Source organism: Mandrillus leucophaeus, unplaced genomic scaffold, assembly GCF_000951045.1.
Source record: "Mandrillus leucophaeus isolate KB7577 unplaced genomic scaffold, Mleu.le_1.0 Scaffold117, whole genome shotgun sequence".
NCBI classification, from domain to species: domain Eukaryota; kingdom Metazoa; phylum Chordata; class Mammalia; order Primates; family Cercopithecidae; genus Mandrillus; species Mandrillus leucophaeus.
The window spans coordinates 1,608,476-1,636,308 of record NW_012099987.1 but is presented as its reverse complement, the minus strand read 5'-3'; the positions used below and the strand labels follow the sequence as shown (position 1 = coordinate 1,636,308).

Sequence of the window (27,833 nt, the reverse complement as noted above, 5' to 3'; positions counted from 1 at the left end):
TCACCCACTGTACCTGGCCTGTTCCGGCAGCTTCTACAGAAAAGGTCTGCATTCAGCAGGCCCTGGGCTCCTGCCTCAAAGCTCTGGGTTCCTCTCCTTCTTCTTCTTCTTCTTCTTCTTCTTCTTCTTCTCCTCCTCCTCCTCCTCCTTCTCCTAGTTCCTTGCTACTCTTTCTGCCTCTCTCCTCCAGTTCCCCGAGACAGGGCTGGAGTTGGTCTCTTCCTTTCTTTGACCTCCTGAGTTCCTTGCTACTCTTCCTATGACCTAATGAGTCTGGCTTGCCTTCTGAGACATCTGTAAATCTTCATTGGATCTATTGCATTTATGCAAAGACCATGTGATAAAATCCTAAGACTTTTTTGTAAGGACAAATCAGGTAGTGAGAAAGACTTAATCACTGAGTGTAGGCAACCCTTTCTGCTTTTCAGAGCTCAGATTTAAATTCAGTGTTCAGTCCTCAAACTGTATTAACTTTATTTTGGGGTATATTTATTTGCATTTCTGTTTACATTTAAGAATTTGTAATTTCTATTTGAAAACATGTATTATGGATATGTCTTCTCTTAAAAGGAATTGCAAGCCTGTTTGAAAGCAGGTGATGTAGACACTATTGATACAGAAGCAGTATCATGTTAAGCACTGTGCAAGTCCCTTGGTGGAATACACCATTTCTGCCTGTCCAGGGAGCTTACAGTTGTTGGATTAATTGCCATCTGACCACTCTGCTTCCTGCCCCGGGCTTGCCTGTGCTAAGTGAGCAATCCATCCCTTCCTGCACTGCTGCCGCTCACAAGGCCAACATTCTAGGGTGTCGGGGAGCTGGAGTTGTGACAGCCACAGGTTGAATCTTTCCATGTTCTGGCAGGTGTTTCTTCTTCTTCTCCTTCTCCTTCTCCTTCTTCCTCCTTTTCCTCTTCCTCTTCCTCTCCTTCTCCTTCTTCTTCTTCTTTTTCTTCTTCTTCTTCCTCCTCTTCCTCCTCTTCTTCTCCTTCTTCTTCTCCTTCTTCCTTCTTCCTCCTCCTCCTCCTCCTCCTCCTCCTCCTCCTTCTTCTTCTTCTTCTTTTTTTTTTTTTTTTTCTCCTCCTCCTCCTCCTCCTCCTCCTTCTTCTTCTTCTTCTTCTTCTTCTTCTTCTTCTCCTCCTCCTCCTCCTCCTCCTCCTTCTTCTCCTCCTTCTCCTTCTCCTCCTTCTCCTTCTCCCTCTCCCTCTCCCTCTCCTTCTCCTCCTCCTCCTCCTCCTTCTCCTTCTTCCTCTTCCTCCCCTTCTCCTTCTCCTCCCTGTCCCTCTCCCACTCCCTCTCCCACTCCCTCTTCTTCTCCCCCTCCTCCTCCTCCTTCCTCTTCCTCTCCTTCTCCCTCTCCCTCTCCCTCTCCTTCTCCTTCTCCTTCTCCTTCTCCTTCTCCTTCTTCCTCTCTTTCCTCTCCTTCTTCTTATTTATTTATTTATTTTTGAGTTGGAATCTGGCTCTGTCACCCAGGCTGGAGTGCAGTGGCACAATCTCGGCTCACTGCAAACTTCATCTCCCGGGATCACATGATTCTCTTGTTCCAGCTTCCCAAGTAGCTGGGATTACAGGTGCCTACCACCACACCTGGCTAATTTTTGTATTTTTAGTGCAGATGGGGCTTCACAATGTTGGCCAGGCTGGTCTCGAACTCCTGACTCAAGCAGTCCTACTCTTGACTCAAGCAATCCTCGTGCCTTGGCCTCCCAAAGTGTTGGGATTACAGGTGTCACCCACTGTACCTGGCCTGTTCCGGCAGCTTCTACAGAAAAGGTCTGCATTCAGCAGGCCCTGGGCTCCTGCCTCAAAGCTCTGGGTTCCTCTAGTGCCCTGACAGAGGGCTTGGGTGTTTTGTTCCTCTCTTCATTTCTTTCTTTGAGTTCCTGGTTGGCTCTGGGTCCTGATCTCCACTTCACTGCCCCAGTTCAGCCCTGACAGAACTCAGTTCTGCTGCCCTGGCTAGTCCACTTATTAGTAGATGACTGTTTTCCATCTATTAGTTTTAACTCATTTGGTCAAACTGACAAACTAATGAGGCCAGGTGACAGGTTCACTTCCCACGTGGGGCCGTGAGCTGTGCCTGCCCTGCTAGATGGCATCCTGTATGTGTAGACCAGCTCCTGAGGGAGCTGGGTGCACTGGTGGCTCAGCATGCACTTGTCACAGCCACTGAGCCTGGCAAAGGCATTTTACATTTGGGTGGTGCTTGAAGCCCCCTCACAACTCTAATTTGTGTCAGTTGTGGAACTAAACAGGCTCCTTCTGCCCTTTCACAGTTGAGGACACGGAGACCCAGAGGAGTCCTTAGCTTGCCTGAGCTCCCGAAGTCTGGTCCATCAGCTGGGAAAACACAGGTCACGAACCTCAGCTTCAGGTTCTTTCCAATGCCTGACTACCTGCTGCTGATGGGCTAAGACTGGCCCCTTTCTCAGGGGCTCTCCTTTATTACTCTGAAGTGAACATTGGGTCGTAAGAGCTGGCTTCATTTGCTGAGTTCGTTTGCTTTCCTGCTCTGATGCAGTGGGAAGCTGCAGGCTCAATGCCTCAGATACCATGGCCACAATGAGCACATCAGTGCTGGCTTCGGGAACCACATGGGGGTCCTTGGACCCATCAAATCGAACGCCTCTCCCTTCTGTCTTCTCTAGTGAGGTACAGTTGATCTTCACAGATTTCATATTCAGGAATTTGCCTATTGCAAACATTTATTTGTAACCCTAAAAATCAAGATTTATGGCACTTTTGGTTATTCACAGACATGTGCAAAGCAATAAAAAATCTGAGTCTCCCAATTTGCATGTTCCCAGCTGAGTCTGGATGATCTGCCTTCTTGTTTCAACTCACATACTGTAAACAAGTGTCCTTCTTCTGCTATATTTAGTGCCATATTTTAAGCATTTTTGTGCTTTTTGTTGGTGATTTTGCTATTTAGCATGGCCCTCAAGTGTAGTGCTGAAGTGCTGACTAGCGGTGTTCCTAATTGCAAGACGGCTGTGATGTGCCTTATGGAGAAAGTCCCTCGGTTAGATAAATTTCATTCAAGCATGAGTTACAAAAACAGTGCTCTTGGCTGGAAATCCAGTGTTAATGACCTAATGATAGATATTAAATTAGATGTCTTTAAACAGAAACACACATAAAACAAGGTTATATATCTATCGGTTGATGAAAATGTTGTGACCAGTGTAGTATAGAGTACTATATGTTGTGCAGTATATAGTAGACAGTACTATATTTTATACTAGATTTTGTATTGATCCCCTGGGAGCAGTGGTTAGGTGTTCACTAGTTCAGTGAACTTGGACTTCCCAGCCTCCAGAACTATGAGAAATCAATTTCTGTCATTCATCAGCCACTGATCTTTATTCACAGCAACTTTAGAGAACATAACTACTACAAGTAACAATAATTGATAGTGTCTTATTTCTGCAGGACAAAAGTACCTCACTGAATATTCTGCACTGTCTGGAGGTTTTGATTCTCCATCTCTGCTCCTATTCCAACACTAGGGGAAGGAGCAATGAGGCAAAGGGCTGGGCAGGGAGGCAGACCCTCTCAGCTGTGCTAAACACCACAGTGACCACAGGCCAAGGACTTTACCTCACTGAGCCTCAGTCTCCTCATTTGTAAAATGGGGATAATAATAACTTACAGATAATAATACCTCACAATAACAATGGCCCACACAGATGCAGTGAGAATTAACTGAGATAATATATGCAAGTACTGGTCAATCCAATTCAGTCCACTTCACCTGGACATATTTTGTCTGCTGTGAACACTGTGTGGGTGGAGATGCAGAATGTTGCTCCAGTTCTTAAGAAGTAGAGCATCTCATAGAGGTGATAGATGGGGTCACAGAAAATTATACTCTGGGCCTGATATGGTGAGCATCAGGAGCTCCTTGGGGGTGATGACTGTATCTGATTTGCTTTTGTCTGTCTGGCACCTGGGATAGTGGCTGGCACAGAGAGATGCCCTATAGAGGTTTGTCAAATGAGGGAATTAATGCATGAGCACAAGGCCATGGAAGAGATGTAAAAGAAGTACAGAGGACAGAGATGGCTTCATGGAAGAGATTGAGGTGGACCTTGAAGGTTTTTCATCAGGGTTGCAGTGCAGGAGGGTCATTGCAGGTGGAGGGCAGAGGCTGAACAAAGGCATGGAGGTGAGAACTTGGCAGTGAGAACTGAGCAGCACAGGAAGTGTAGAGTCCAGAGTGGTTGGCAGGAGGGTGGGACATGGGAGTTGGGGAGAGAAGTTGGAAAAGCATGCTGGGATCAGACTCAGGCAGAGCCTGGGCCGAGGCCTTGTGCCTCCCCTCTGTAGGTTGCCCTCATCTCCACTTCCATGTATGGAAGGTCTTTGCCACTCCCCTCCTGCCTTTCCATCCAGATCAGTCAACCCTTCTCCAGGCAGCCTCTGGATGCCCACATTGCTTCCTCTTTCTCCCACACTGGACCACAGGCTCTGCCTGAGTTATGTGAATTCTCATGTATCAGTGCATTCCCAGTGCCTAGTCCTGCAATGGGCATATTTTAGATGCATAACAAACTTGGTGAATAAATGACTGCACACACAATGAAAAGTCTACTTTTGCCAGACTCTTCATGATTGAGCCACACCATTAAATTTTTTATTTTGATAATTTAACAGCTGGAAAGTGGTACCTTGTTTTTGCTTTTATCTTCATTTCCCAAGGCTAAATGTCTTCTACATGATTATCTACTCTCTTAGTTGGCTAGGGCTGCCATAACAGAATGTCATAGACTGGGTGACTGATAAATGACAGAAATTGATTTCTCACAGTTCTGGAGGCTGGGAAGTCCAAGATCAAGGTGCTGACAGGTTCAGTGTCTGGGGAGTGCGTGCTTCCTGGTTCATAGATGGTATCTTCTTGTGGTACCATGGCAGAAGGGACGAGAGAGTTCTCTGGGGTCTCTTTTATAAGGGTACTGTATTAGTCTGTTCTCACATTGCTATAAGGAACCACCTGAGACTGGGTGATTTATGAAGAAAAGAGGTTTAATTGACTCATAGTTCCATAGGCTGTGTAGGAAGTATGGCTGGGGAGTCCTCAGGAAACTTATAAGGAAGGCGAAGAGAAAACAGGCACATCTTCACATGGTGGCAGGAGAGAGCGAAAGAAGGCGGAAGTGCTACACACTTTTAAACAACCAGATCTTGTGAGAACTCACTCACTATCATGAGAACAGCAAGGGGGAAGTTTGCCCTCATGACCCAATCACCCCCACCAGGCCCTTCCTCCAACACTGGACATTATAATTTGACATGAGATTTGGGAAGGGACACAAAGCCAAAACATATCAGGCATGAGCCCATTCATGAGGACTGATCCCTCGTGACCTCTCAAAGGTCCCATCTCCAGATACCATCACATTGGAGGGTTACAATTTCAACATATGAATTTTGAGGGGGCACAAAAACATTCAGTCTATATATAGCATCTACTAAATTAGAATTTATTCTGTGACATGTTTGCCAATTTCCCCTGTACATGTGTCTATTGGATACGAAGTTTTTCTCCTTGATTTGCATGGGCAAATTATATAATATGGATAGTAACCATTTATTATCTTCAATGCAGATATTTTCCCTTGTATGAGTGGTTTGTTTTCATTTTGGGAAATTACTCAACACATAAAAAGGTTTTGAAATATTCTACAAACTTTTAAGGCTTTTGAAATTAAATATGTCAAACCAAATTTTCTTAAACTTCTAAACTTAAAAAATTATTCATACTGTAGCTTTGGGAAATAACTTATTTTTTGGTAGGGTTTTTCCATATGGTTTGTTTGTACTTGAAATTTCTTTCTTATACTTTCAATCCATTTGGGTTTTATTTTGGGGTAGGATTGATACCGCCCCAGTTTCTAAATAATAATCTCAATACCATCTATTTCATATTTTACCTGTGTCTGTGATGTCTCCTCTATCACATGTGTGTTTTTGTTTTGTTTTGCTTTGAGACAGAGTCTTGCTCTGTTGCCTAGGCAGGAGTGCAGTGGTGTGATTTCCGCTCACTGCAAGCTCCACCTCCCTGGTTCACACCATTCTCCTGCTTCAGCGTCCCAAGTAGCTGGTACTACAGGCACCTGCCACCACGCCCGGCTAATTTTTTTTGTATTTTTGGTAGAGATGGGGTTTCACCATGTTCGCCAGGATGGTCTCGATCTCCTGACCTTGTGATCCACCCGCCTCGGCCTCCCAAAGTGCTGGGATTACAGGCATGAGCCACTGCGCCCAGCCCCCACAGTGTGTTTTTAAATATAGGGTTAGCATTTATATCCAGCCATCCATGTGTCTTTTCATTTTAGCTGCTCTCTCTCTCTATATATATTTTTTTTAATTTTTAATTTTTAATTTTTTTTTGAGACAGGATCTTGCTCTGTCACTCAGGCTGGAGTGAAGTGGCACAATTTTGGCTCACTGCAACCTCCACCTCACAGATTCAAGTGATTCTTCTTTGCCTCAGCCTCCTGAGTAGCTGGGATTACAGGGGTGTGCCACCACGCCCGGCTGATTTTTGTATTTTCAGTGGAGACAGGGTTTCACTGTGTTGGCCAGACTGGCCTCAAACTGCTGATCTCAAGTGAGCCACCTGCCTCGACCTCCCAAAGTTCTGGGATTACAGGTGTGAGCCACTGCGCCCGGCCTTGTATGTTTTAACATTTGGTAGGTACATCCTTCTTCATTGCCCTGGCTCTTGATTTTTTGAAATTTCTTGAAGAGTCTATTTATTCTTCTTGATGAATTTAAGGAACACTTTCTACAAAAACATGAGAGGATTCCAGCAAAATCCTCTTAGAATGTAGGTCATGATTGCATTAAACCCATAACTTCATTTGGGGAAAATGACACATTCATAGCATTTACCCCTTCCATTGAGGAGCATGGAATCTCTCTCTGTTACTTATCATTTTCATAAATTGCAATAAAAATGCATAATTCTCCTCTTGCAGTTATACACATTTCCTACTAAAGTTATTCCAAGTCTCTTATATTGATCACTCTGACTGGGCTCTCTTTTTTCCTTGTTTTTTTCTTTGTTTTTAAACTTTTTTGCAGAGACGAGGGTCTTGCAATGTTGCTCAGGCTGGTGTTGAACTCTTGGCCTCAAGTAATCCTCCCACCTTGACCTCCCAAAGTGCTGGAATTATAGGTGTGAGCCACCGCTCCTGGCTAAATTTTCCTTTCTATTGACAGATTTCTTTTTTATTCTTTGACAGAATCTTGCTGTGTTGCCCAGGCTGGAGTGCAGTAACATGATTTCGGCTCACTGCAACCTCTGCCTCCTGGGTTTAAGCAATTCTCCCACCTCAGACTCCCTAGTAGCTGGGACTACAGGTGTGTGCCACCACGCCTGGCTAATGCTTTTTTGTTGTTGTTGTTTTAGACTAAGTCTCACTCTTGTCCCTCAGGCTGGAGTGCAATGCTGTGATCTCGACTCGCTGCAACCTCCTCCTCCGAGGTTCAAGCGATTCTCCCGCCTCAGCCTCCTGAGTAGCTGGGATTACAGGTGCCTGCCACCATGCCCAGCTAATTCTTGTATTTTTGGTAGCGACCTTGTTTCTCCATGTTGGGCAGGCTGGTCTCGAACTCATGACCTCAGGTGATCCACTCGCCTTGGCCTCCCAAAGTACTGGGATTATAGACGTGAGCCACCATGCCTGGCGGACACATTTTAGTGTGAAGAATGGCCAAGTGGGTGCCTTTGTCAGGTCTCTGAGAGCGAAGCAAGGCTTTCCCTTCATCTCCTCCCATCCAGCAGGGTAGTGGTCATCTCATCACCTGAGCAGCTCTCCTCCCCCTCCCCACAGTGCTGCCACACCTCGGAACATCATGGTTTCCTGCCTGGCGAGCAGCATCCACGTCCTGCTGGCCTCACATCCTACAGCCTCCCTTTTCCCCATTCCCCCGACCCCAATACTCCCACCCTAACCCCCAGCAGCCACCACCTCCTGTAGGCCAGGTACTGTCGGAGAGCTGTGGAAGCACCAGCAAAGGAGATGAGCTTGCATTTTAGAAGGTATGGGCGAGGCAGACAATAAAAACATAAGCAAATAAATGAGATCATGGCTGATGATGCTCAGTGGGCATGAAGGAAACAAATGGAGGCTGAGAAGTTTATTCTAGAATCTTCCTCTTAGGCTTTTAGCCTCCAGTCCAATTTTTGGCCTTCAGCATCTCTGGGAAGAATTTAACTAGTGTCCCGCTGTGTGCCCAGATCCCTGCTGTCCCTTCCTCTTCACCCTCAGCTGTGAAGGCTGTGGTCTGATCTCCCCACCCTACCCCCAAGCATTTCTATGGCTCCACAGCCACCATACCCAACTCCTTCCTGCTTCAGAAAGCACTCCCCTTAGAAACTTCTGGAAGTCTGCATGAACGAGAGGCCCCTTAAGAATCCCCTGAGAGCCCTTGAGGAAAAGGAGTTTCCCTCTACATTTTCACTGAACCAAAGAGCCAGGTCCCAGTGGCTGTTCAGCTGAAAGTTGTTTCCGTGAAGGAAGGAGCAGCTACTTCCTTCCTGTCTGCCTTCCCTTCCCTCTCTCCCTTTCCTCTGACTAAATGAAACCAGAATGTGCTCTGAACACCCTGCTAAAGTCTGGACCATGGGGTAGGACAGAGACAAGCTGTCATTCAGCCAGGTGAGTTGCGGGCAGTCCTGCATAGAGGGAGGCTGGGGTGCAGCAGGCTGGGGCCTGGGAAAAGCTTTCCCTGAGGAGGCAGGGAGGCTGGTTTCAGCTGTGGTCCTGGCCACAGCCTAGGCTGCAGTGTGGTCAGCAAGATACAGGAGGTTGAGGCCTTCCAAGGCGACCCAAAGAGTAATAATCAGTAAGGCTATGTCTGGGTCCCTACAATGTGCCAGACATAGCATTAGGTGCTGCTCACAACCTGAAAAGTTAGCACCTATTATACTGATTTGTATGGATGAGAAAATTGAGGCTCAGAGAAATTATGTATCTTGCCAAAACCACTGGGGTCAGAAAGGCTGTTCTACCAAATTGGACGTGTTGTTTCCCTTCTATGTTCTATCCTAAATGACTCCCTCCCATCTCCGTTTGTTGAAAACCTTCTTGTCCTTAATGCTGCCTCCAGCAAGCTCCCCTGGGGACCAGGTTGGGAGTATGAGTTCCTTCACCAGTATGAGTTCCTTCAACAGTTCCTTGCACTGTTCTTTGTGCCTTGTGGCTCCAGCAGGCGGGCAGTGCCTGGGTCACAGCTGTGTCTCTCACATACCCTGGCACATTGTGGATCTGATTTGATTTGAGGCAGGTGGTGAGCCCTGGCCAGAGGTCTGCACCTTGGATGGCTCCGAGGGCGTCCAGTGGTTCTGAGCTCAGCGGGAACTGAAGGGGCCCTCCTTTGTGTCTGGAGGGGACAGCTTTCTATTCCTGAGGAAGGACCTGCTCAGTCTTCAAGGACTTCTGGTCTGATTCCTGGTTTGGGGGCTGAGAGGTCTGACTGTCCGTGCCCTTAGGGCAGCCCCCTGGTGGAATGGAGTTACCCTGGGGAGGCAGAGAGCGGGTTACCAGGGACAGCTTCCCTGGGGACTCAGGCCTCATTTGTCATCTGCCTTCTTCTCCTTGCCAGCTCCTCTCTTCTCCTCTTTCTCAGAGGCCCTGCCCCTGTCTCCTGGGAACTTCACACCTCAGAATACACACATGTGTCTGTGAGCCTTCAGGATCATCCCTGAGATATGCACTCTGAAAGATCTCCTTGTGAAGGTGACCTTTTGTCTTGCCCAGGGGCAAGGAGCTAGGATTTTCCTGACCTTTCCTATTGGGATATTTGCTATCGAGGATTGAGGCTGGAATCTCTAGCCTTGTATTATAAAGGCTATCGGCAGAGTCAGATGGGCCTGGGATTGAATCAGGGTTTTGCCTCTTACTACCTGTGTGCCTATTGGTGAGTTATTTAATGTTTTCTAATCCTCACTTCTCTCATTTGTAACTAAAGCTAGTGATAGACTCTACCTCACAGGACTGTGCTAAGAACTAAATGAGGAAATGCTCATAAGGTAGCAAGCACAGTCCTTGGCACATACAAACTAACCAATAAACATGATCAGTTTCCTCAGTGAAGCCCTAGCCTGCAATTTGGAAGCCATTATGTTACTGAAAAGGGGTCCCGATCCAGGACCCAAGAGAGAGTTCTTGGATCTTGCACAAGAAAGAATTTGAGGTGAATCCGTAAAGTGAAAGCAAGTTTATTAGGAAAGTAAAGGAATAAAAGAATGGCTGCTCCATAGGCAGAGAAGCCCAAAAGGGCTGCTGGTTGCCCGTTCTTATGATTATTTCTTGATAATATGCTAAACAAGGGGTGGATAATCCATGCCTCCCCGTTTTAGACCATATAGGGTAACTTCCTGACGTTGCCATGGCATTTGTAAACTGTCACGGTACTGGTGGGAGTGTAGCAGTGAGGATGACCAGAGGTCACTCTCATGGCCATCTTGGTTTTGGTAGATTTGGGCTGGCTTCTTTACCACAACCTGTTTTATCAACAAGGTCTTTATGACCTGTATCTTGTGCTGACCTCCTGTCTCATCCTGTGACTAAGAATGCCTTCACCTCCTGGGAATGCAGCCCACTAGGTCTCAGCCTTATTTTACCCATCCCTATTTGAGATGAAGTTGCTGTGATTCAAACGCCTCTGACAATTACCCAGTGTATCTTGGCCAATCAGCTCCACTGTCCCAGGGATAACAGGATGGCTCCATATAACCTAGTCACTTGAGTCCTTTCTTAGAGTATATCTTTAATAAATTATTTATTTATTTATTTATTATTTTTTTGAGATGGAGTCTTGCTCTGTCACCCAGGCTGGAGTGCAGTGGCGTGATCTCAGTTCACTGCAAGCTCTGCCTCCCGGGTTCACACCATTCTCCTGCTTCAGCCTCCCGAGTAGCTGGGACTATAGGTGCCCGCCACCTCGCCTGGCTAATTTATCATTAGTTAATTTTTTTACTGCTATTTGATATCCCACACTGTTATGGGCAAGCACCATATGGAAAAAGGTTTATAGAAATACCATGCCTGGGGAACAGTGGGAAGCCTTCCTTTCACTGTCAATGACTGTCTATGGGTTCTCCGCCTAAACTTGGTTTTGTTAAATCTGCTTTAAGGAGAACTTGAACTTCTTCCTCAGCTTGTGGTGCTTCAGGTATAAAATACGGCTTATTGTTTCAATCTATTCTGCTCCTTCAGACTTCAGAACAGAGTCAATAAGGATAATAATAATAGCTATGATCACTAACTCAATGAGTGCTGATTACAGGCCAGGCATTGTTTTCCGCCTCGCATGTATTCTGTCTCTCAATCCTCATAACAACCCTATGAGGAGGGATGGTTTGATATACAGCAATAAATAATGGGCACAGCCAAGAAGCCAAGGCCATAAAAGATGTAATAGATAATGGACCAGGTAGACAAGGATCCCTGGAGTCCAGGGGCCAGGGGAGAACTGGAGGTTTGATGCCAGGTGAGCAGCAGAGGTACGCTAAGAGGTGCCTAAGGGGAAGGTCTGGCAGTCACTCATCCAACAACCAGAGAACAGGGAGAACGCAGACGCAGGCATGCAGGAGGAGAGGAAGGTCCAACACCAGGCAAAATGGACTTCTGGCTGAAGGCACTGGAAACAGCTCAAATTTGCATGAGGGCCTCTGCCTGGGGGCAGGAGCAAATTCCGAGACCTCATCAGCCAGTGCCAGGACCCAGGCAGGAGCCAGTGATCTTGACTAGAGAATGGGAGATGGGATCTCAGAAGAGCCCTCCCAGCACTGTCTGAGAGAAAGCACCGGCAGGTTCCATCTCATTCCCCCTCAAAAGCTTATCTTTCCTCCATCTTGCCAAGGTGTGGACTCGGTATTTTTTTCCTGTGATCAGAGCAGAATAGCAGGAAAAAAAAAAGATTGGACTACAACTTTTCCATCTGCATAAACACAACTATGTTTCTTTCCCATCAGAAAAAGGTTTCCCTGACAACTGTGTGTGTGTGTGTGTGTGTGTGTGTGTGTGTGCAGGCGCACACTACAAAGTGCAGGCATAGCATATGATGTAATCTAGTTCTTTTAAAAAATAAGCCTCTATTTCCCGATTATAAAGTAATATGTTGAACAAAATTTGGAATTACAAAAGTATATAAAAAAATAAAATTCACCCCAGAGTCACCAACCAGAGATAATCACATTGCACAGTGTGGTGATTTCCATCCAGCATTTTTTCCACATTTTTGTTGCATTTTTTTTAAAGAAAAGATGGAATCATACTGGATTCTATTGAATTTATACTGAATTTATATTGAATTATATTACCTAACCTGTTTTTTGACTTACAATCTGAGCACTTTCCCACCTAGTAAACTTTCTTCTAAAACACTTTAAAAGGTTACATAGTGTTCTATTATATCATAATTTATTTTGCCACCCCCATTGGGGGTGTGGTTGCTATAGCTTTTTTATTATACAAAATGTTGAGATGAACATCCTTTGTCTTCATTGCCAGTTAATTCCTTAATACAGGTATCTAGAAGTCATGTTATTGCCTATTTTATTTATTTTCATTTTATTTTTTTGAGACAGAGTCTCATTTCATCATCCAGGCTGGAGTGCAATGGCATGATCTCAGCTCACTGCCACCTCCACCTCCTGGGCTCAAATGTTTCTCGTGCCTCAGCCTCCTGAGTAGCTGTAATTACAGGTGCGCACCACCGTGCCTGGCTAATTTTTGTATTCTTAGTAGAGACTGGGTTTCGCCATGTTGGGCAGGCTGGTCTTGAACTCCTGACCTCATGTGATCCACCCGCCTCGGCCTCCCAAAGTGCTGGGATTATGGACCTGAGCCACTGCACCCAGTCTTACTGCCTGTTTTAAAAGATTTTGATTAGTCCTGTGAAATTACCTCATGAAGTGTTACCAATTTATAGCCCTCCTTCACCAGAAGTGCATAAGCATTCCCATTTTATTATACACTTGCCAATATTAAATCATTTCATAAACAAAATATGGCAATGATCTTTTAACTCATTTTCCCTTTCCCTTCTGTAGCATATGAAATTTGGCATGGATATGGAAGTTACTTGGCATTGAATTGCTTAAGATTACACATTGATTGCTGTAGTGCTATAGTGATTGCCTTGTTCATTCCTGAATCAACCTTTTAAGAGGGCTTTGCCTTTTAATTTTTTTCTAATGAATAATGAAAACCTCACCTGATTGATGTAACGTTCAGGTAATTTTCCAACAAAGTTGTGCAGATGTTTCATTCATTCATTCATTGGCCTTCCCTGGGATGCCTGCTCAGGCCATACCTGTACCGTCTAGGGTAGAGGGCAGGCTTTGTGAGCATGGATTCTGGAGTCAGACGGGCCCGCCTTGAAATGCACATTCAATCGTCGACTAGCTGGGTGACCTTGAACAACTTATTCATGAGCCTCGGTTTTCTCCTCCTTAAAAGAGGAATAACAGTAATTATTTACAGGATTGCTGTGCAGATTACATGTGACCTAAGGACCCGGCAAATTAAGAAGGCCTAAAACATGGTCAGAAAGCTAAGACTCAAGGGCCTTGCTCGAGCTGGCCCTGAGCTGGACCTGTGTCCGTTGCTTGCCAGCCCCAGCTCCAGCCCCATTGAACTCTTACTTTCCCTCCTCAGGATTTTTTCCTTGCAGTTTTCATTTGTTTGTTTTTTGCTAGAATACTGTCCCCAGATGGATATCCACCTTTCATCACTTAGCTCAAATGTCACCTACTCTGAGAGACCCTCCCAGGACTCCCATCCATCCCCCACTGCTCTGACATACAACTCTGTTTTAGTTTCCTCAAAGTGCTTAATCCCACGAAATGATCTCATTATTTATTGTTAATTTCCACCCCCTCCATCAGAATGCAGGCACCAAGAGGGCAGGCACTGCCTGCAGGAACCCAGCACAGTGCTGCCCAAAGCAGGTGCTCCACCAAGGCGTACTGAATGAATGGAGTAGGAATACAGTGATTTTTAGGATCTTGTGCTGGATATATATTTTTTCTTTTTCTTAAAGTAAAGCACTGCAGTTTTATGATAGATTTAGCTCTCATGGTTCAAAGCTGTAAATAAAGTATTAAAAAGTGAGTAAACATGAGAGCTAAGGCTGCCATCCTGCAAGGTTTCTTTAGTATGTAATGTCTATGAAGGTCTTTGATATCAGACCGATATGGAGAGAATCTCAACTTCTCCACCCAATGGCGGTGTGTCCCTAGTGATGTCTTAACTGCTCTAAGCCTCAGTTACCCTGCATGTAAAATGGGAATAATACCCACCTTAGAGGGTTGGCTTGGGGATTAAATAGAGAACATATGTGGAGTACCTGCAAAGAATTGGCATTTAAAGTTAAATGCTGGCAGTTAAAAAATGGTAGGTATTATTGTGTGCAAGAGAACCAAGGACCAAGTAATGTTAGTCTTTAAGAATAAGAGATGAAAGGAATAATTAATATAGAGTTTTGGTTATGAATTATATTAATGAATATGAATTCATAGTCACTGTTGTTCAGATGGGCAATATTGATCTATGGTACAAGGCTTTGCCCCTCGGGCTTTGGAAAAGTCCATCTCTTTCTGCCTAGATGTCTTTGGGTGTATACAGTTAATATTTCATTAATTATGGTGGAGGGGCGTTGTGTGTACATCAATGTCTCATATGATGCATCTAATTAAGGCACTTTTTGTTGAGAGCGGAAGAAAATTGGGCTTTCCCAAAGAAAAGCAGCTTGCTCCCAAAGTTGCTAACAGATTGCTTCTTAATTGAACTTGGGAGGTGAATTATATGGTGAATTAGAAAAAAGAACAACTCTGAATTTAGTGAATTGTTCCATAAAGGAAACTGTGGGATTGAATTGCAAATGCTGGACAGGAACGTTTCAGCCTGGCCCATGCATCACGGGCTGCTGACCTCTGCTGTGTTTCAGTGAGAGCTTGAACAGGCCCAGAGCTCTCTTTTCAAGGCCTGGAGGGCATTCTTTCCCAGAGACCAGCTGTAAGCCTGGGTTTCTTATGCAAAGGAGACGTTTGAATAAACCTCTGTGACTAATGAAATCTGCAAGGTCTTTGCATATCCTCTCACTGAAGAGGTAATTAAGCAAAGATCAAATATGGGGTTATATACGTATTTTTTTCAAACATTTTTTTTTGTCTTGCAGTCACACCCAAGGAAAAATACATCCCCATACCCTGAAAGCTCTCCCCTCCTTGCCCTCAGTCTTTGTCTGCCTCAGGCTGTTTCTGTCTTCCTCGTTCTATGGTGCCTGCAGCTGCAGTTATAGCCAGAGCCACACCTGTCGTACTCGTTTGCCAGTTTTTATTGGAACAGAGAAACACTTCTCATTGATTTCGAAGTGTGACATGGCTTTTCCTGGTGTTCAAAGTGTCTATCTCCAAGTCCATGTCTTCCATTCCTGGTGAGCTCAGGAGGAGAGGTGGGGAGTAAGAAAATAGCACAAGGTGAGGCTTCCTCTTACAGGGTGCTCTGAGTGGCAAATCTAAACCTTGGCTGCACCTTAGAATCACCTGGGGAGCTCCTTAAACTTCCATTCCCAGGCCATGCCCCAGACCAATTAAATAAGAACCTTCAAGGGGGTGGGACCCAGGCACCAGTACTTTTTTAAAGGCTTCCCAGGTGATTCAAATTGCAGCCAAAGTTGAGAGCCATTGTTCCAAGAATAGCTGCCTCCTTCTCTCCATAAAAGCTGATAAAGACAATTTTTTTTCAACAGTTAAGATGAGTTAGAAATGATTGATTTCTCTTTTTAAACACTGCCTACATGACTCGTATGTCCATCCATCCATCCATCCATCCATCCATCCATCCATCCATCCATCCATCCATCCATCCATCCACGCATTCATTCACCCACCTACCCATCCATCCATCCATCCCTTCATCTATCCATTCCATATTTTACTCGCTACCTGCCATGTGCCAGGCCTGGTGCTGGGTGTTCATTGTCAGACAAAACAAAATCCCTTCCTTCAAGATGTGAAAAGTTAAATCCTGGGGGATTCAGCTGAGTAAATGGATCCCAGTGCCTTGTGGAGAGGGTGGTGAATAAGTCCAGAGGCTGTGGGAACAGAGAGAATGACTTTTACCCCAAGAGGAGCAGGGGGGCAGACGCTCAGAGGAAGTGGTGTCTACGTGGAGACTTGAAGGACCAGTAGGGTTTGGCCAGATGAAGAGGTGGGTGTGGTTGAGGAAGGTGTGCAATAAGAGGGAAATAGAAAGCCAAGGCTCTCTAAGTCACTTAATGCAGCTGAGCACAGAGTGGCAGTGGAGGGAGTAGGAGAGGAGGCTTGAGGCACCAGGTGGAGGAGGCTGGCGGGGCCATATCACTAAAGGCCTCATCAGTGGTGTTAGGAGGTGGAATCTATCCCAAGGGCAGCAGGGAGCCATGGAAGGGTTTTCATAGGAGAGTGGCCAAGCCACATTAACTCCAGGTAGGTCCCCGGTAGACAGTGCTGGAAGCATGAGATTTGCTGCCTTTCTGAGATAAAACACAGAACCTTCCATCTCTCGTTGATAAGGACAGAGGAGGGCTCTATATTCTTAACTGCCGTGGCTCCAACCTCATCTCAAGCTGAGCTAGACCCATGACTTCATATGTCTTCTTACAGACCTCCTGGATGGGCAATACCCTGTATCCCCTGGAAATAAGCAGCCTCTACCAGGCACCTCCCTTGTTCTCTTTGTTCTTTCTATGACTGAGGCTGGGGAGAAGGAGTACAGGCTTGGGGGTCAGACAGGACCCACCTCCAGCCATCACCTTTGCCAACTCTCTCTGCTTCCTCAAGACAAGCAAGTCATTTCACCTCTCGGAGCCTTGTTTCCTCATCTGGTCATGGTCCTTTTGTTACTGGGTCTTCATGAGACTGCAAATATAAAACTGAAGGTGAGGAAAAGCACTTGGCACTGTTCTTAGCACATGGTTTGCACCGTAATTGGGACTTAGTAAACACTAATTCTTTCCCCCCTCCATCACTGGAGGGCACTTGGTCTCCCCAATCCTATTCACTACTCATTATCCCTGTCATATACAAAACCAGTGCAGTTACAAAGCCCTTTCATGTCCTCTGGTTCCCATCTAGTTCACTCAGAATAAAAGCCAAAATCCTGAATGGCCTGCAAGGCCCCACATGAGCAGATCCTCCAAACCCTCCACTGCCTGCTGATCTCATCATCTCCTTCTCTCTTCCTCACTCACTCCATTCCAGTCGTACCCACCCACCCCCACCCCCCGCCAAGCACACTCCCACCCCAGGGCCTTTGCACCTGCTGTTCGCATAGTTTGAAATGCTTCTCTCCAGATATCCGCCTACATCCTCCAGACCTAAATATCTGGTTCGCTATTTGTTTGTCATTTGCTCCCCTACCCTTCATCAGAATATAATTTCCGTGAGGTCAGGGTACAGTTTCTTCTGCATTGTATCCCAAGCAGCAGACACAGCATCTGGCCTGTAGCAGGTGTTGGATAAATATTTGTTGAACGAACAAATGCCTAAACAAACCCATTACCTCATTTGGTCCTCGCAATAGCCCATTTGACAGATGAAAAATACTAATACCCAAGTTCCTCACCGCAGTTGCACAGCTGAGTGAGGCTGAGCTAGACCCCGAGCATCGGCCCCAGCTCGCCTGCACACCACAGGTGGTACATTCCTCTGCTGCTGAGCGATTTCATACCATCAGGATTTCCCCTGACCTTTAGCCTGAGAGGAAATGATATCGCCGCAACTGGATGAATACCCAAAGGGCCAGGAGCTGGCAGCGAACACCCGGCAGCTGCAGGGAGTGTGTGAGTGGATTCCGGGTTGGCCCGGAGGCAGCGGAACGAGCAGGATGCAGGCGTGGAGCCTCCCATCTCCACCTGGCTGTAGCGGGACCTTCTCTACAGGAGACCTGGCAGTTACACCCACTGCCCAGGTCACGGTCACGGAGAGGGAAAGTGATGGCCTGCATGTGAGGAGTTGGGAGCGGGATCACGTGGCTGTCTGCAGGGTCATCCAGGCCCAGGGGTTGGGCTCGTGGTGCCACGTGAGCCTTGGTTGAGCAGTGTGGGAAGCCTTTATCTGTGGGGACAGGGAAGACCACTGGGTGTCTGAGCAGGAGACTGTGTTCTGAGCCCTCAGCTTCCCTGATGGGCTGGGCAACCCTGGGCTAAACATTTTGTGCCTCAGTTCTCTCCTCTGGAAAATGGGGTTACACATGAAGTGTTCTAATCAGGGTTAAAGGGGAGACTGGTAAACTGACTTGTAAGCTGTAAGTTTCTAAATAAATGCAAGGAATAATTTTTTTGTTTAAACATAGATTGTCCTTCGGTTGTTTTGATGTGGTTTCGTGTGTTTAATAGTCTCTCCTGGACATAGTCTTTGTCCTCAAATCTGCTGCCTGGTGTCACTACCCACCCAGTTATTCGAACTCCAAGGACAGGTGGCATTGGTGGCCCCTCTCTTTCCTCAGATCGAATCCACCAGCCCTACCTGCAAGCTCTGCCTATGACTGTTCCCTAACACGACAGGTCTCAGCACCTCCACTGCAGTGTCCGGCCCACGCCACCACCCTGTCTCACCTGGACCCTTGCAAGGCTCCTGACTGTTCAGCCTGCTTCGCTTTTGTCTGCCTGTGTCCCAGAGCAGTCCTGGTAAAACACAGATAAAAACACATTCCTTTCCTGCTTTAAACCCTCTGCAGGGTTCCTGTGACAAAGAGAATAAAGTCACAAAACACAGTCTGGTTGGCAAGGCCCCGTGGACCTGCCTCCCTCTCTAGCCCTGTTTCCACTTGCCCGCCGTGGCTGTGCCTCTCATGACAAGCTCAATCCCCATCTAGGCTCCTTCTGGATCCTTCCCCTGTGGAGGATGCTCTAGCCAGATCTCCCCATGGCCAGATCCTTTCTGCCTTTCAGATCTCACTGCCATCCCACCTCCCCGAGGCCCCTCTCCAACTACCAGATAAGCAGCTCCTCCCATCACATTCTGTCATATACTGGATTTGATCTTCTTCAGAGCATTTTCCAAACCTGCAATGATCTCATTCATGAATTTACTTACCTGCGGTTTATGGTCCAACTTTACATTTAGAATGGACATGTCTTGAGAGCAGGAACTCACCTGCCTCATTCACTGCTGGATCCATGGTGCCTGGAACTGCACCTGGCCCATGGTAGGTCAAACGTATTTGGCGATTGGCCACATTCCTGGTAGAGACAAATGTTAACACAGTTTATAAATGATGGCTACTAGCAAACATGTACAAGCATCACTGTCCTTTGTGAACAGAGTGTCTATGGAGTCTAATTTATAAGGTCAACACAGTAGATTCCTACACGGAGACTTACCCAACAGAGGAAACCCGAACGCCGAGAGAGTGCACAGGGTAACAAAGGTAGCAGTCACGGGACACATCCAGTATTCAGCAGCACTGGGCACATCTCCCTGTGTTCTGTACCAGGCGGACTCCAGGCCCAGAGAGGATGCTATTTGCATTTGGCCTTTCTTATGGAGGTTGAGGGGGTGAGGAAGCTGATTTTGGGGTTGCCTGGTAACTTCGTAAATTTGATTCTGGGTGCCCTTGAGCTGATCCAGGAGAGTTATTCTTTTATTAATTTGTGAATGATGTGTGTGGTTATTTAAAAAAGCAGGTTTGTTTTTGCTCTCACATCTAGAATAGTGTGGGGCCATGTGGTAAGGGCTCAGTTGATTTGTGGAACGAAGCTTACGGATCCACAGTGATTCTGATCATCCCCAGGTGAGCAGGTTTGCTCCCTTATCCGTTGGTGCTCATGCAGAGAAGGCTGATGTGTCCTCACGCCTCTTTCTTCTCCATTCCTCTAGGTGGGTTTGAAGAGCAGGCATCTGAGAGCAGCCCAAACGCCACAGCCACGGACACTGGCACCAAGGAAGCTGGAAAGGGTAATGTGAGCCCTCACCAGGTCTTTGGGTACCTTGTTTTCTTTCAGTTGTGGAAAAATACACGTGACATAAGACTTACTATTTTTAAGTATAGCCTTTAATGGCATTAAGTACATTCACAATGCTATGTAATCATTACCCCTATTGAGTTCCAGAACTTTTTCGTCACCCCTAAAGCAGACTCTGTACTCATTAAAGAGTCACTCCCATTCTCCCTTCCCTAGTGCCTGGCCTTGGATAGCTCTTATGGAATCTTTTCCTATCTCAGTGGCTGAAATGGACTAGAAGCACTGAAGTCTGTGGACGTAAGCGGGGCTGGCATGCTGCCGGCGACAGGGATGGAAGGGCAGCATTTAGTGGTCAGGAACGGTATGGCTCTCAGATAAACTCTGCTCTCTTGGCTGGACTTTTCTGCCTTGTGCATGGCTCGTGAGTCGAAGCCCCTGAAGACCTGGGAGGGGCCGATTATGTGGCTTTGGGAACTGAGTGTCTGAGAGAATGAATGGGTGAGGGAGGCAAAGAAGAAAAATAAAACTGGAGTGGGGATTGCGAGGGAGGTGTAGACCAGAGACCCCATGGGCTACTAAGTGGAAAGCAGGTGAGGTGCTGGTTGACTGTGGGCAGGGAGCCAGGAGCCTGCCCGAAAGCACCGCCACTGCCTGTCTGTATGCAGATGCTCAGACCTGAGCGTGGTCTGCTGGTTGTTTAAGAGTTTCTAGCTTGGAGATCACTGGACACATCTTCTATTTTGGAGAAGCTTCTCCTGTTCAGAAGCAGTGCTGGAGGAGAGGGGCTGCTGGACTTCTGTCTGGCCTGCAACCCATAGGAATCATGATTCACTGTCAGCAGTGGTATTTCTTCTACACAAACTTCACAGCAAAGCAAAAGGAATAATTTTTAAATGCCAGAATCTTATGTCTCAGGGACGTCTATGTAGGAATGAAATAGAAATCATAATTTATTTTGAGTTTCAGCTTTCATGCTATTTTACATTTTTACATATATACTTGCATATATGTAATTTTACACAAATGCATAAATGTGATAATATCATCATACTTTTAAAAGTGTTATCTTCTTTTTCTTTTCCCTTTAATGTGGCCATCTCCTTTCGGGTTCTTCCTCCGCATATCAACCCTCTACGCTTTCCCAGGTTATGCACGCTAGTGACTTTGTATACAGCCTTCATATTTTTCTCCATGCACATACATTGATATATATACAGGGATAGACGCATATAAGCACACATCTAAACATAAATACAGATACAGGCTTTGTCATCGTTTTAAAACATAGAATCACGTTTGATACATATTTTTTCTGCATCATGCTTTTGTCATCAATACTTCATGGGCACAACCCCTCCAAGGCACTTGTTATAACTTAAATGTATTCTTTTGAGTAGATATTCCTGGTACGGACGGATCATAATTTATTCAGTGTTTTCCTTATCGATTAGCATTCAGTTCACTTCAAGCTTTTGCCATCATGAGCAATGACTGCAGTAAACGTTTCTGAACATATATCCTTACGTATTTAGTATGCTTGTGATAGATGTTGCTAGGTTGTGTTTCAAAAGGTGTAACAATTCACATTTCCATAGCAACTTATAAGTGTACTCCTTACCCCTTATTCTTACTAGCAGTAGGGAGAACTCATTATCAGTGTTTTAACAAGTAAGCTGTGGCTTATTGATATTTAATTTGTACTCCTCTGACTGCTGATGACTTTGAACATTTTTTCCTATGTTTGTCAGTGGGACTCGCCTCTTCCTGTCCTGTGCCCATTTTCCTATTGGGTTGCTGATCCTCCTCTTCAATTTGACTTCTTTTAGAGAGAGGCAGATCCTTTAGTCACCCATTTGACTTATCTGCATTTGTTTCTTAGCATATATACAGCTTGCTGTTTGGACTATGCGCAGGGCTTGCTTTCAGACCCGTGTTTTTCTGCTTTGCTTATTTAAGGATATTTTGACTTATAAATTTTTGGGTTCCCCAGACATCTGGTACTCAATGGTCCTTCTTCACTTGGCCACAAATGATCAGCACTTAGTGGTAAAAATGGAGCATGCATGAATGAATCCAGCAGGGTTTGTCATCACACTGCAGTGACAAAGATGCCACACTCATTTTTTCTTCCTTATTTATGTGATTTATTATTGCATAAAGACCACACCCAAACTTAGTGACTTCAAACAATGGTTTGTTATTTTCATGATTCTGGGGGTTGACTGGGCTCAGTGGGGTGGTTCTTTGGCTGATGCCATCTGGGATCACTCACTTGATTGAATTTATCTAGTAGGTGGACTGGACTGGAAGGTCCAAAAAAACTTTAGCTACACCTCTGGTGCCCCAGTGTACCTCCTTGTGGCCCTGCTCTCCATGTGGACTGTCACCATTTAGTTGTCTTATCAGAAACTTTTCATAGCATGGTGATTGGCTTCCCAGAGGGAGGGAGCAGAAGCTACCAGTCCATTTAAGGCCTGGGCTCAAAACTTCAAGAATGCTACTTCTGCTACATTCTATTAACAAAATAAGCCAAAAGACCAGACCAGATTCAAGGAGAGAGAAATAGATTTTACTTCTTCATGGGAGAAGCGGTATGACCTCACAGGGATAAGGGGACTTGGCGGCCATATTTGGAGACTGTCTACCACCTTCTCCCCTTGCCTCTGCTCCCCAGCAATAGATATTGTCAGAGTTTTTGATATTTACTGGTTTGTTGGGTGTAAAATGACCCAACTATAAACTTAGACAGTCAGACACACTAGGGTTTGAATCCCAGCTCACCCACTTAGTAGCTATGACTTTGGATAAGTTATTTAACTGCTTGTATGAGGTTTAGAGGGAATTAGAAATAATATTTATGTAAAGCACATAGCCAGGTGTCTGGAACTTAAAAGAGGCTCAAGGAATGTAGCTCTTCCATTTCCTTCTCCCCACCTCCACCTCCAGGAATGATATTATCCAGCATTGAAAGTGCATCATCTACCTCTGGACTGGGATTCCACAGCTGTGCAACAGCTGCATGGAAACACAATTACAGAAGACAGGAAGGAATACGGCGGCTGTGGCCCATTAAAATTCTGCCTCTAGTGGGGTTGTGCACAGCACCCACACTGCAACAAAAGATCTTGGGCTTTTCGGGGATGATGATGATAGCAGTCCCCCAGTCTGCAATTCCCCCAAATGGCCCTGGTTTGTTCGAAGAGGATAAGGAATGTGCAGGCTGGGCCAGTCCCTCCACTCTGCATTACAGCAGCAGACAAGCATGTCCTTAAGCATCCGGGGCAGTCCTGCGGAGGAAGGAGACCTCGAAGTGAGGTGAGGCCAGGCCGTTCTAGCCAGTCCCTCCATCCTTCCCATCCCATCCCTCAGGATGCTGTCGGCGCCAACCCTGGATGCCTCTTGCTTTCATTTGAATGAAAGATAAGACACGTTGTGTCAATCTCGGATTCCCTTTAATCACAACTTGCCCCCCTTCCACCACCCCCAGGAAAAGAGACCGCCCAGGCAGGAGAAAGGATCTGAGGGAAGCGCCCAGTTTCGGCAGCAGGTTTATTTCCTGGCATTATGTGGCTCCCCTCAGCCCTGACGGTGGGGATTTGTGCCTCCAGCTTTGGGGAGGGGGGAAAAGGCTGAACTACTCACTCAGCATCCCCTCTGGCAGACCCTTTGGTCAGAAGGCTGTCCCTCCTCTGGAGATGAGAGCTCAGCATGCATTTCAGGGCTGATAATGGGATTAATGAAATGGAGTGTGCAACGGCTCCATGAATGAAGCTGTGACTGTTTTGATAGAGCCTGATTTCCAGAACCATTTTCATGAAAGAGAATTGATCTTTCACTTTCAGTAACATTTCCTAAGGGCTTTGTGTGAAAGCAAATAATAATGGAATCTGGTTGAACCAGAGGACAGGCATCCCACAAACTTGGGTGCAAAACAGCGCTCGATGCTGGAATTCCTGACATCACTTATGTCAGTTTACTTGGGTGTAACAACTGAGCCCCACGAACTTCAGGCCCTCCTTTTTAGCCCGTCTCAAATGCAGACTTTCATAGCCATTGTGGCAGCTCACACTGAGCCCTTACTCACCGCAGGCATTTGACATTCATTACCTGGGTCACCACCGCCCTGCAGCAGGAAGTGAGGCTCCGAAGGGGAAGTGATTTGTCCAAAGCCACATAGGTAGCAAATGGCAGCATTTATCTTGAGCTTAAGTCCCCCTGACCCCAAACCCCTTGATCTTAACCTTTGGGCTGTATCAGTGGTTCCCAAACTTCACTGAGCTTTGTAATCACCTGGGGAGCTTTAGAAACTGCAGGTGCCTTGACTCCACTCTAAGGCCAATTGATTCTCAGTCTCAGAGCAGGGAGGCAGACACCAGAATTTTTTAAAAGCTCTCCAGTTGAATCTAATGTGCAGCCAGGTTTGAGAACCACTGTGCAGAATGATCTAGTCTCCCATTTACTAAGGGGCCTCAGCCTTTCGAGACTGCTGCAGGTGAGGTGCAAATTCACCCGTCACCTTTGGAGTGAGGGTTATGCAGATGGCTGGGCTGTCAGCGTGTTTACTTCCAGTGTGGGAATGACCAATTGCCTAATCTAAAAATTGCACTTCCTCACTGGAGAAGGTTGGCTCAGGCCTGGTTCTGTTTATGACATGGCTGTGCCTTCAGCTGGAAATAGAAGATTGAAAAGCAACAACCGCTTTGCTCTTTCAGAGAGGACAGGGTTCGCTCCGGGAGCCAGAGAATTTAAATGGGCTTTATTCCCCCCTCAACCCTACCCCAGCGTGTTAAATCCTGTCAGACGCCCTGAGCTCCTCTTCAAATGCAGGACTCTTGGCCATAATAAATAATTACATCCTTCTATTTGGACTCCAATTCCAGATAGTAGTAATCCAAGAAAATCCAATAATGACAGTTGCATTAAGATCCTTCTTCCAGGCTCAGCAGAACATCTGTTTAGACATATTTTTAATCGGCAAATGCTTCCTGTGTTGAGTCCTTAGCAAATTAAATTTCTCACTGGACCAAAGGGGAAGCTGTCAGTCAATAACCCATTTCTGGAAATTACACCCTAGCTTCTTTCCAGGTGCACTTAAGATTTTCCCATGCTGACTTGGCTGCATAAAACCGACCCTTACAATACCAGGTCACATGTATATACAGCACAGCTTGTCAGAGAAACATGGAATATCTTAGTGTTATTTCCTTGAATAGAGAAGTATTTTTGCCCATTCTCCAAAGGAGAGTTGGCGACAGAGGAAAATTAAGAGACTTGTTGAAAACCATATGGGAAATGAGTAACAAACTTCCACTTGCTACATTGCTGCCTGTGATTACTTAAGACTGGATGATTCTCAGGATGTAAACATTAAGGGCTTCAGTGTTGCCAACATTTTGGAGAGGTTTCCAACACAGAGTTGTTTGGACTGTTGGGCTGTTTATTTTTAGAATAGCTCATCCCTTCTTTAATTCATTCATTCAAAATATAAAAATATTGAATGCTCACCACCAGTCAGGCACTGTGCAGGGTGTGGAGAATAAAGTGGGGAACAAGCTGGCAACAGTTCTTGCCCTCATGGAGCTTCCAGTCTACAAGAACAATTCACATTTGACATCTTGATGCAATTTGTAGTTTAGGGCTAGAATAGCAAATTAGAATATCTTCCGTAGAGGGCAGGCAGGTGATCTAAAAGGTAAAGTAAGCTGAATAGGACAATGTGAAGGGGGAGAGAGATTCCAGCAAACAGAACATGTGCTCTGACTATGAAGAGCAGTTGCTCCTAAACTCCAGTGGGTTGTACTATGATGGAAGATGGGCTGCTGTTGCCAAATCTTTCAGTTTTTAAAGAAAAACTAGAAAATCTGGATTCTTATGTGAAATCCCTTGATATTTAAAAGTTGGCTCCTACAGTGAGATTTTTTAAAAAACATAGTGTGGGCCAAAAGTGTCCAGGCCAAACAAAAACACATCTGCGGGTTGGGTTTATCCCAACATTGCAAGTGTATGACTTCTGTTCTAGAAATTCTGGTGGTAAGACAATCATTTTCAGGTTTAACAATGTATTACACACCAACTTTCTGGGTCTGGAAATATGACCAACTAGATGAGTAGGAACCCCTTATACAAGCAGAGGAACACTGAAAAAAATACTACATTTTCCCAACCCCAAATGGAAAATACGGAGTTGAGTTCAAAGGAAAGAAAGGTGAATGGCCATGATCAGAAGAGAATAAGGAACATAACTCACAGAAGGTAGCCTCAGATGCTGTCGATGTTAGCAGCAGCAAATCCGTACAGGTCTGCAGCAATTTGATTCTTGCCTCCTCGGAGGAAAGAATTCAGCCAAGGGGCATAAGGCAGAGTGAGAGACCCAGGCACACTTTAGAGCAGGAGTGAAAGTTTATTGAAAAGTTTTAGACACCTGTAATCCCAGCACTTTGGGAGGCCAAATGGGGTGGATCACTTGAGGCCAGGAGTTCAAAACCAGCCTGGCCAACATAGTGAAACCCCATCTCTACTGAAAACAAAAATTAGCTGGGCATGGTTGCACATGTCTGTAACCCCAGCTACTTGGGAGGCTGAGGCAGGAGAATCTCTTGAACTTGTGAGGTGGAGGTTGCAGTGAGCTGAGATTGCACTGCACTCCAGCCTGGGCAACAGAGTAAGACTGAAAAGCATTTCCAGGAGGGAGAAGTGAGATGTAAGAAATAGCAGTGAGCAAGGGAATGGGTGAATATGAAGGCAGATATCAATCTGTATTGCAAACAAACACAAATAAGTCATTGATAATGGTGACTAATTTGGGGTCTTCAAAGCAAGCAAATAATAACATGAAAAATTGGAGGGTATCTTACAAATTAAAATATTTTAAAAGCCCTGCATTTCTTAGAATGAGGCTGTGGTTTCTGGTTTCTTCAGATCTGTCTTCTTTTTTTTTTTTTTTTTTTTTGAGATGGAGTCTCCCTCTGTAGCCCAGGCTGGAGTGCAGTGGCGCAATCTAGGCTCACTGTGAGCTCTGCCTCCCCTCCCGGGTTCATGCCATTCTCCTACCTCAGCCTCCCGAGGAGCTGGGACTACAGGCACCCACCACCATGCTTGGCTAATTTTTTGTATTTTTTAGTAGAGACAGGGTTTCACCATATTAGCCAGGATGGTCTCGGTCTCCTGACCTCGTGATCCTCCTGCCTTGGCCTCCCAAAATGCTAGGATTACATGTGTGAGTCACCACGCCTGGCCGCCCAGATCTGTCTTCTTAGTTCACTAATTCTTTATACTTTAAAAAGTCAAGTATGAATGTTAAACATGAAAGGCAATATTAAAGAATAGAAAGCACATAATGGAAATAAAAAGTAAATATAGAAAAATTTCTTAATCTAATAGAAAGCAAGAAAGGAGAATAAAAGGAGGAAAATAAAACAAAAGAAAAAAAAAAAGAAAGCATAAAACAAAAGGAAGGTAATAAGTCCAGATATATCAGTGATAAAATAAATGTAATTCGCCTGTTAGAAGATTCTCAGGTTGAACACCAAGAAAAAAAACTAGCTGTTTGCTGCTTATAAGAGACAGCCCTAAGGTTGGGCATGGTGGCTCACGCCTGTAATACCAGCACTTTGGGAGGCCGAGGCGGGTGGATCACGAGGTCAGGAGATTGAGACCATCCTGGCTTACACGGTGAAACCCTGTCTTTACTAAAAATACAAAAAATTAGCAGGGCATAGTGGCGGGTGCCTGTAGTCCCAGCTATTTGGGAGGCTGAGGCAGGAGAATGGTGTGAACCTGGGAGGCGGAGCTTGCAGTGAGCTGAGATCATGCTATTGCACTCCAGCCTGGGTGACAGAGTGAGACTCCATCTCAAAAAAAAA

General features: G+C 45.7%; 1 protein-coding gene across 1 annotated transcript in view; it reads left to right on the top strand.

The window, feature by feature from the left end:
• The window catches only part of TLL2 (tolloid-like 2), a 149,451-nt gene that overhangs the window by 49,065 nt on the left and 72,553 nt on the right, over window positions 1–27,833 (top strand). Inside the window, exon 3 of the mRNA XM_012000244.1 lies at window positions 19,886–19,963. Within this exon, the coding sequence (XP_011855634.1) occupies window positions 19,886–19,963 (78 nt within the window). The remainder of the gene's footprint in view (window positions 1–19,885; window positions 19,964–27,833) is intronic.